The sequence below is a fragment of the Anneissia japonica genome, unplaced genomic scaffold (genome assembly GCF_011630105.1).
Source record: "Anneissia japonica isolate Jap-2015-1 unplaced genomic scaffold, ASM1163010v1 scaffold573_len2283161_cov171, whole genome shotgun sequence".
Classification (NCBI taxonomy): domain Eukaryota; kingdom Metazoa; phylum Echinodermata; class Crinoidea; order Comatulida; family Comatulidae; genus Anneissia; species Anneissia japonica.
The window spans coordinates 198,017-208,555 of record NW_022719802.1 but is presented as its reverse complement, the minus strand read 5'-3'; the positions used below and the strand labels follow the sequence as shown (position 1 = coordinate 208,555).

The following is a 10,539-nucleotide window of genomic DNA, read 5'->3' as shown; positions in this document are numbered from 1 at the left end:
GTTATTCTCTGTTCGCACTTGCTTCAATTTGCACAGAACACCGCAGCAAGACTTGTCACCAAATAGAAATTTCACTCCCCGTCTCAAGAAACTTAACTAGTTATCTGCATCATCTCGCATTCAATATAAAATATGTTTGATACAAACATGACCTGGAGCCTCATGTTGATATTTTACCACTTCAATCAAGCTTTCACAATCTCAGATTTTAAAAACTCAACAGACGATCACTTTCATGTATAGCTCCTGTTAAATTGAAAACAAATGTTGTGTACTGTACTTACTTCATCATTAAGTGCCACCGAATATTACTTTACGTGATAAACTTTTGATTTGTTGATTTATTGATTGATTCATCTATTTATTTATTTATTGAGTGAGTGACTGATGAGCCAGCCATACGTATTCAAGTTTTTGTAATTTTATCAAACTTGCATCCACATTTTGATCTAAATCTAAATACTCTGATGCAAGTTTAATCACATCTATACATGCTCGCTGACTTCCATAGTGTCATTTGTGGAAATCTTCAAACTCAACCAATATAATATTTTCACATTCAGATTTATTATATAATTTACATTTCCATAGTTTATAAACATCCATCTATATTTTCACACATGATTGAATATGTTCAGTTCAAAAATGCTGATTTTTTTTTTATTAAGGTTTTATGAAAAAAAAATACCGTAATTAACATACAGTATACATAAAACTAATGTTAAATGTTCAAGATATTGGTAAAGCAGATTGTTCACAGCTCGGTAACGTCGCCTACATCAGTTATTTCAATTTCTGGCGCACTTAACCATTCGGAATTGCACTCACGAAAGTTATCTTCATCATCACTATTAGATATCTCATAGAAGAGGCGATCAAGCTCCACGCTTGTTTGTGAACTCGACTGTTCGCTCAGCTGTACTTCTTCCAGTGCTATGCCACTTTCGAGACAATATTGCTGAATATTTTCGTAATTCAGATCATCAGCCTCAATGTCGTCGTGATCATTAGTGATCGAACGGCTGGCAAAGTTCAGGGCAACATCGTCGAGGTGAGGTCGATGGCTGGTATATCTTTGAAGATTTTTAATCTTTTCTCCGGTGTTTGCTTTCATTGGTGACCACATAACACTACATCCAGATTTCCCATTAATGATGCATTCTTGCTTGGTTGACATCTCTTCTAGTTTGAATGCATCTTTGGTTGTCATCTGACTTTTCTGTATCGTCTTTTGTCGAACGGCGTCGCTTGCGTGCTCGCCATTCCCTTCAGATGATGTTTTTAGTATTGGCATGACGTGAACTAGCTGACAGGCGTGTTTTGTTGGGTCCTTCGCATCAATTGATTTCATCATGCATGTATATTCTTTTGGATTGTCTGGATTAACCTGTATTGGTTCCAATACAAACTAAATAATGGATAAGAATCAACAGAAGAAAACAATCAGAAGTTATTAAACAGTGCTACCAAATTCGTAATCTTCAATCCAATAGGCCAGGTCCTCGTATTTAAGTGTAACACTATTGGCTAGTCGATTAAATAATTGCTCTGATATTGCAGGTAACATTAGAGGTAGCAGTAGTATATGATATAACTGATTATCTTCAGGGGTGGCGCCAGGATTTTCCCGACAGGGGGGTGGGGGCGAGGTCCCCGACGGGGGGCCGATGCCCCCGACGAGGTGTCAGATTTCCCAGACGAAAGCAAAGTAGGCGTGGTCGAGCTTTGATTAAAAGTACCGAAAGTGGTCCTAGGGGCGAAGCCCCCGGAAATTTCGACAATTTAGGTGTTTCAAAGGCTTATTTAATCGATTTTAGAGTCTACTACTATGTATAAAATACATATACAGTAATATTTTTTTCTCCCCGACGAATTGTGATTTTTCTCCCCGACGGGGGTGGGGGCCAGCTCTCCCCGACGGGGACCCTGGCCCCCCGCTGGCGCCACCCCTGATTACCTTTTGCGTTTTTTCTGCCATCATAACCCGATGTTCATCTGAGGTTTTATTATACTTGACCGGAGATCCTTGCCGATTGTCTGAATAGCTTCCTTTTCGTACAGGTGAGAAACTATCATTGTGGTTTATTGATCTCATGTGTTCATGCATGGCCTCCTCTGACGGGAAGAGGTTTGCTAATGAGTATTTTGACTCTCTTCGTTTCTTTGCAGGTCTTGGCTGGTACACCCAACCTTTTGGAAAGAAAATTAGAATTCTTTGATACTTTTTATATACGTCTGTTGTGTGGTACTTTTTTTGAAGTCTCTAATGTAGTCTAACTGATGAAATCATCGAGGGCACACTGACCTGGGAAATCACGTTTGTGTTTCCTCTTTATGATGTCGGCCTCGTCATAGTAGCTTTGCTTCTGTCCTTTTGGCAATGCGTTCCACATCTCTCCAAGTTTGACACTAATCTGAGAGTTTGTAAGCCCGTTGAAGACGTTGGCCACTATAGGGCGGTGCTTTTTCGCCCAGACCATGAAAGCGTTCATAGGTCGCTTGATTCGAGCCTCCACAGAGGACTGGGTCTCGGACTCTTTACGGGAGAAAGGCAACATTTAAAGAATGATCTGAAGGTTATTGGCTCCTAGTAGGTCTGCCTACTTTTCATATGAAGCTTTGTGTTATCCATTATGGTGGCTTTGCATATTTATTATTTAGTAGATTTATATTATTAATTGGTTTTCTATGTTTTCATATGCTTTTACCGTTTGGTGTTATTATCATTATAGTATTCTACTTTCCAACGTACCCTTTCTTCCCGATTGAACGTTTTTTGAATAAGATGACGACCATGTTCGACTATTGCTATTCGAAGTAGTAGAGAAGCCTTGAGGAGCAGAGGAACCTACTGGTGTGAAGCGGTGTGTAATAGTGATAGTAGGCCGACTGTTGAATGATGGACTGTTCTGCGACTCTGCACGGTTGCCATCAGCTGAGCGAATATGACCTTGGTTGATAGGCGTATGACGATAACTGCTATTGTGTTTAGCATTTGGTCTATCAGGTGACGAGATCTGCACACATTTCGTACGGTTGCTAGTACTTGTTCGTTGGACCTGAGCTTTCCTTACAAGTTGGGTGGATGAGATCTTTTCGATATTACTTTTACAAGGAATGCTTCGGACTCTTTCTAATATTCTGCTAATCGATGTCGACGCAGATGAATCAAAGGTATTTAGTTTTGAAGATTTGTCAAACATGGCTGAATTCTTGCAAGTATCATGCAATATAGCACTTAGAGCATTTGACGAGACTAACTCTTTAAGTAACCTATCGCCTGATGAGACCAATTCGGTCGGAGAGTTCTTTTCATGAACTGTAAACGTTGGCAGGGTTCGAATTAACGGCCTGTCTGCAGGGCGATTATGAACAACCCGTGTTGGAATCGCCAAGCAATCAGCAACTGAAGCGTCGTAGAACCCATTTGTGCTAGATGATTGGATTAAATGTGACGTCAATTTCAGTTCTTTGGTTGATGATATTATGGATGAATGTGATGGCGATTTTGATCTATCAATGGATCGGCCTTCATTTGGTGTAGTGTGCAAATTGTTCGGAGAGTGAGACGCTTCTTCGCAATGTTGGAATGTGGATTGTTGCTGACAACGATGAATTGAATTAAATTCAGTTGGTTGATAAGCTGATTGTGTAATCGGTAGAATTGATGGTTCACAGTGTTGGCGAACCCATACCGTCTTCGGAGTCCATGTATCTGCATTTTCATTCAAGACATGACACGATGGAAAACTATATGTAGGTCTATCTGAAATACCATAATGATAACTGACTTTTTCTGATGTATTTGTCAGCAGGTCTGCTAGGTTAGATACGATCTGATCTTTCTCTTTAATTTTATTATAATGATTTTCATAATTATTGTATATTGCGGAAGTATTCTTTGACCAATCTGCTACGATAGATAAGCCAATGTTGTGATTATCCTCTTTTCCATTATTACGATTTTGATTTTCAAATGAGGTTTGGTTTTTTGATATATTATATTCCTTATGATTAGAAGCATTTGGGTAGACCACAAACTTACAAACAGAATCTTTGCAATGCGCCCGCTCTATACAGTTATCATTTCTTTGACAAATTCTCATATTTGATAATTTCGTTTGTTCAATACTGCATAATAAATCTCGAGTAGACCTACAACAATTTAAATAGTCATGGTTATCGTCAAATTTTTGATGACAAGTCGGATAGCTTGATTGGATTTCGCACAAAGCATGATTCGTCGACACTGGAAGGATTGAAACAATTGATTGGTTGATTTTTTGCTGAGTAAAATCACAAGGTAGTAATCCACCAATACCAGCAGGACATGCTTTTTGTTGAATTGTTGAACATTTGCAAATTAAGTGTGCATCTAAAATAAATAAACGTAAATAACATGTAATCACTGAAATTGTTTTGTAGGCCTGTAGGCCTACTATGTTTGTTGGTGAAATACGGTAGTAAGGCTTTGTAATCAAAGCCTTATAGGCCTAGGCCTATATGAAATGTATTATGATATATTACATATTATACATATTTATTCAGCTCGTACAGCATAATTGTCAAGAATGAGGACAACGATAATGAGGTATTCGTTATCGTTTTCGTAAGGTCGCGATATCTCTATGTGCAGTACATACATGAATACATTATTTTTTTTTTTTATTTACGTACTCAAAGGGAATTATTTTAGGTCTTACTTTTAGAACTACTACGGCCTGATCGCTTTGGGTCGTGTTAAACACTACGAACTTTCTGTGGTTGGTACCGTGTGTTTCGGCGACTGGAAATTAGCTAAAACATGGTAATTATTGCTACTTATTCAAATGATTGCCCGACGCCATACTGGTGGTTCCATCTTAAACCTTACTCTTTATACACCTCATAAATTTATATAAAGATCAAAATAATCATGTCAGTTACTGACATAATAATAATTATGTCATGCCATTGTTATTTAATTACATATAAATCATCAAAGAAAGGTGTACAGAGTTCAAATAAAGGATAACACATCGTGTAGCATACAGTAGCTCTCAACGAATGCGGTCCATAAATAAATATAGAAACTGTGTAATAAAATGCCTCTGACGGGATTTGAACCTGCAGCATCTCACTGTCAAGGCGAGCGTCATAATTAGACCACAGACGCTTCATAGTTGAACAGATAACGTAATCAAATAACGTCAGAATATGTACTGCTGGAAACAAATAATAATATATAATATAAATCAAGATAGCCGTTAACACTGTTAAATTATATAAATCATCAAAGAAAGTTAAACAAAGTGTTCACATAAAGGATAATACATCGTGTATCATAGCTCTATAAATATATAGAAAAGTTGTGTAATAAAATGCCTCTGACGGGATTCGAATCTGCAGCCTCTCGCCAAGGCGAGCGTCATAACCATTAGACCTTAGAGACTTCATTGTTGAACAGATTAAAATAACGTCAGATACACTCTATTACACAATAGGTACGACTGGAAACAAATAATTGCAAATAATATAAATCAAGATAGCCGTTAACACTGTTATTTGTATATAAATCATCAAAGAAAGGTAAATACTGCAGTGTTTTATACATTATTTAGATAAATAAATATATAGAAAATAGTAGAAACATGTTTATATATATATATATATATATATATATATATATATATTAATATAAATAGGCAAAATTAATTGCATATTCAATTTCTGAAAAACGAACCTAGTATTTCAAAATTACAGTAAACCCCAAGCTAACAAGAAATGAACAACCAAACTACTAAATAACAATAATAGTGGTATGAAAATTACTTGAAACAAAAATTATTATTATTATTATTATTATTATTATTGTTGTTATTATATTACTATATTGTCGATTTTTCTACAAATTCGAGTTGAAATATATAAGCAATTCAATCTGCCTATATCAAATTAGGTGGCAGTATATTTCAATTTGCTGACATTTAAGAGTAAGCTATATGCAAGACTTTATAGGGAGGAATGCCTTATATTCACGTCCATTAATATAGGCCTACGAGGATTTTTCCCTGGTAAAATGTTTACTAGATTCGCGGGATAGTAATCTTAAATTGATATGATAAAGGAAGACACAAATATAGGGAGATGGGTGGAACCATTGATTAGCATTTCCAGTCTTGTACCAGATGGTTTTGATCTGATTTAAATAATGTAAATTAATCCAGGTGACTTTATCCAAAATACGCAACTCGGGCCATAACAATGAAGTTGTATCTACTGACACAAGAACGGTCATGTTAAATGTAGAGTAGTAAATTGTAGGAATATACCAAAACGGCAGAATTTCGGGTAAGTACCTACATCTGTTCCAGTAGGGGCAATTCTCACGTGTGCACAATTGTTACATGGTAATTTTGGGGAGGGAGGGGAGGATGACTACTGGCTTTTGTTGCATATTTTGGCCACATGATGAATCATTTAGCATATGCCGCCTTCTTTTTCACAACGAAATCACGGTATTTGTTGTCGATGGGACGTATAATGAAAAACATTACATTTTTATGACTTGTAAATATGGCTGGTAACTTACTAGTTTCATAATGATAATGCCTTAAAATAATATGTGCTTTGATTTCAGCTGGTAGTGCTAGATGCAAACAATAACGACTCAATGGAAGAGGCTTGTGGTGGTGAACAACTGTCAGCCTCAAAGGCGTCAGTAAGTACATCGACGGAAACGTTACGGCCAAGTGCGTTAACTTTTTCTGCATCTAAGCCCGTTACCCCTGGAAACGAAGGTGATATTCGAGCCATTATATCAGATGTTACTTCACTGTTAGTGCTCTCTGCAATGAGTAACGAACTCTATAAATCGTCAGGTAGAGTTTTTTTTTATTAGTCGGGATATGATTTTCAATTTAAGGTCACACTTGAAAAGAAGACAGTCTGTCAGGCTATGCCTGAAATCATAAAATAGGCAATAATCAACAAAGTAAGCAGTGGCGTGCCAAGAGATAGATTAATGGAAGTTTACTCTATATACTTAACAAGAATTTGATTATACTGTATATATATATTTATATATATACTGTATATACACTCTGTATATATATTTATATAATATATATATATTTATATATATATATATACTGTATATACACTCTGTATATATATATATATTGTATATATATATACACTGTATATACTGTATATATATAAATAGATAGATTAAATAGATATAGATGTTTATACTGTGTTTCAAACCAATTTGAATATTATTTAATACCGTATGATTTCCAAGCTTCGATATAAGCCTTTCTAGCCTTAACATAGCTCCACTAAGCGTTTCAGTCAATGTTAGTAAGTGCTTGGGATTAGATCTGCACGTCTCACTGGCCTAATTGCATGATACTCGTCTTGATAGCGAGGTTGCAGATTCGAATCCCGCTAGACACCTTTTTTCATACAACTGAAAATAGGTAATTTTTTTGTTGAAGGGCTAGGCCTATGTTTGATAGGAATATAGCATCGTGTTCCTATTTGAGCATTATTATTATTATTATTATTATTATTATTATTATTATTATTATTAATAATAATATTATTAATATTATTAATATTAATATTATTATTATTATTATTATTATTGTTGTTGTTATTAGACCTATTATTATTATTATTGTTATATATATATTATACATATAATTATAATTATATATGTATATGTGTATATTATATATAGTGTATGTATATGTATATATAATGTAGGCCTATGTATATAATGTAGGCCTATATATAATTGTGTATATGTATATATGTATGTATATGTGTATGTAAATATATATATATATTAAGAATGGGAAGCCAAAACGTTCCATCAGACTCAACGTACAATATCTAAATAACCTTAAACCGAAAGGCCCACTGATTAATCTCAGATAAGATAGTAAAATACATATTCCAAATATCGAAATGCACGCCATCGTGTCGGGATTCAATATTTCGACATTAATTATGTCATCATCAGGAATGATGATAATATAATTAATGTCGAAATATAGAATCCCGACATTGAATCCCGATATAGGCCTAACCTTTATTTTGTATTTCGAAGCTTCAACTGACATTACCCACGACCAGCAGGTGCGACTAATCGAGGCGACCAGTGCCGTGATTCAGTCCCTAAACCAGATCATTCCTCGAGAATACAGAAAATGTATGTATATTATAATTGTAGTATTCTGTACTGTAACTGTTCGCAGTTTTGGTAGTCATCAAGTTCAAGTTCAAAACAACATTTATTTTCTCAAAAGTAATAATAGCATATATAAAATGATAAATAACCAGCCAAGTTTGAGGGGTGAAACCCAGAAAGCGGAACTTGTGTAGGGCTGCCCTGAAATTAACACACAGAAAAACCAAAGCCAAAGACAGGACAGGACAGGACAACAGGAGACAAGACAGACAAAGCAGACAACACGAGGAGGATTTTTTTTTTCTTTTATAATTTTGGGAAAAAAACAAAAAGTAACGAGATGGTAAAGGAGATCGAGAAATGGGTAAAAGGAGAAAATTATGCATAACTTGATAAGAAATGTTTTTTTCAGTCTTGAACAGAAGTTTTTTTTAGAGTAGGAATTATAAATGGATTGTGGAAAAACGTTCATCAAAAAGGAAATCTGGGTAGATGAGCTGGAAATTAGGCCTATAATCCTATAGAAAAGAATATATAGTACTCTGTGGTGGCGGGTTATAACTAATTCATAAGTATAATTGAAATTGATTATGTAATTTGACTGCCACTTTAAAAATTGCGCATTGACCTACATAAAGAAAATACATTATAATATAATTATTAATAGCAATAATATAAAAAGTATTGTATCAATATTATTATTGCTTTTATAGGTAAAGTGGTAATATTGTTTTATTTATGAGGAAATATTTGATGGTAAAGTATTAATATTTGGTATTATTTAAAAAATATATTAAAAGAAGTAAAATGAATGACTTAAACATAGAAATATGTAAAAGCTTTGTACCTCGGCATTTATCGAATTTTGGAAAGAGCTGCTAATTTCAAATTACAATTGGAGTGGCAAAATGCAACGTTTTCATATATTTTATACTATTATTGCGAAATAAGTTAGTTTTCTAAATAATATGAGACATCAAACACGTTGGTTAGGTAGTAAACTTCGATTAAGCGCTGGACTTTATGAGTTTTAATTCATTGGGAATTTATTAGGAGTTTATCTCAATAAGCGCAGTGAGAGAGGCGCTTAGGGGAACTCTCTGGTGCGCGGCAATTCCCAGTATTGTATGTTACTTATTTAAATAAAAAACTAATAATATATTTTATTGAAACTGATTAAGCCATGAAAAAAATTGATGAATTGTAGATGGACTCTTATGAAATAGACTGAATGATTGAAAGAATATGTACTCGAACGACTTAACTAATAAATGTACGAACTAACATACTGTAAATTAAAAAGATATTAAAAATAAAAGATTCTTTTACTAGATCCGTCTTTTTATGCTTTGCTTTTTGTGAATGTGCTGTTATTTAATAAAGAAAAACTTTCGTTCATCTTTGTTCAACTTCAATTTTTCTCACGGATATAATCCAAATCGGTTTGTTCATACTCGTATGCAAAATATTTTATATTGCTACTTTTATATTTTAATTCAGTTATATTGTTTTAATCCATAGCATATACAGACAGTCAAGGGACAATATCAGCAATTCAACAATTTAAGCATTCAGAGTCCTCCAACAGTCTGGCATCTTTGGAATTCAAATCATGCACATCAAATGATAACTCACAATCTTCGGACGCATTCAGGTATCATCAACATCATCTTTGCCGTTATAATATCGTCATCATTATCATCATCACCACCATTATCATTATCATCATCATCACCACCATTATCATTATCATCATCATCATCATCAATATTTCATGATAATTTTCATCTACTATTATGGTGATGCTGCTGCCAATATACATGCCGATAGTGCTGCTTACTGGTAGTGATACACTACTTTAATCCATTCCATACACTGAATACTGACACTGTTATCATCAAACCTTTAATTATATATATATGTATATATATATATATATGTATATATGTATATATATATGTATATATATATATATATATATGTATATGTAGGCCTATATGTATATGTATGTATGTATGTATATATGTATATATATAATATGTATATATGTATATGTATGTATGTGTGTATATGTATATTTTATATGTACATTTTTACATGTGAATTGAGTAGTGCTTTTTACGCCAAATGGAACTTGAATTTCCATTTTTATTTGGACAATAAAGTTTATCTTATCTTATCTCTTATATATACATATATGTATATGTATATGTGTATATGTATATGTATATATGTATATGTGTATATGTATATGTATATATGTATATGTATGTGTATGTATATGTATATTTTGTGTATATATATATGTGTGTCTATATATGTGTCTATATATGTGTATATATATATATGTGTGTGTATATATG

General features: G+C 33.8%; 2 protein-coding genes across 2 annotated transcripts in view; one reads left to right on the top strand and one right to left on the bottom strand.

Annotated features, from left to right (window-relative positions):
• Positions 1-453: 453 nt before the first annotated feature.
• LOC117111056 (putative transcription factor capicua) lies at positions 454-4,448 on the bottom strand. Its single transcript, XM_033253939.1, has 4 exons — positions 2,753-4,448; positions 2,306-2,536; positions 1,958-2,190; positions 454-1,408 (listed from the first exon to the last, which is right to left on the bottom strand). Exons 1-4 carry the CDS (start codon positions 4,104-4,106, stop codon positions 755-757), a joined length of 2,472 nt encoding a protein of 823 aa, XP_033109830.1. The 5' UTR covers positions 4,107-4,448; the 3' UTR covers positions 454-754.
• Positions 4,449-6,393: 1,945 nt separating this feature from the next.
• LOC117111013 overlaps positions 6,394-10,539 on the top strand; it is a gene marked incomplete in the record, with an annotated part of 8,831 nt that continues 4,685 nt past the window's right edge. Inside the window, 4 exon segments of the mRNA XM_033253872.1 lie at positions 6,394-6,497; positions 6,620-6,860; positions 8,096-8,197; positions 9,698-9,830. Of these exon segments, the coding sequence (XP_033109763.1) occupies positions 6,414-6,497; positions 6,620-6,860; positions 8,096-8,197; positions 9,698-9,830 (560 nt within the window).

Excerpts from the sequence above, each read along its gene's own strand:
- LOC117111056 (XM_033253939.1), bottom strand. The coding sequence starts at position 4,106 with ATGAGAATTTGTCAAAGAAATGATAACTGTATAGAGCGGGCGCATTGC. Across the intron at positions 2,537-2,752 it reads CGTTCAATCGGGAAGAAAGG|AGTCCGAGACCCAGTCCTCT; the intron begins GTACGTTGGAAA and ends TCTCCCGTAAAG. Across the intron at positions 1,409-1,957 it reads TGGCAGAAAAAACGCAAAAG|TTTGTATTGGAACCAATACA; the intron begins GTAATCAGGGGT and ends TCCATTATTTAG.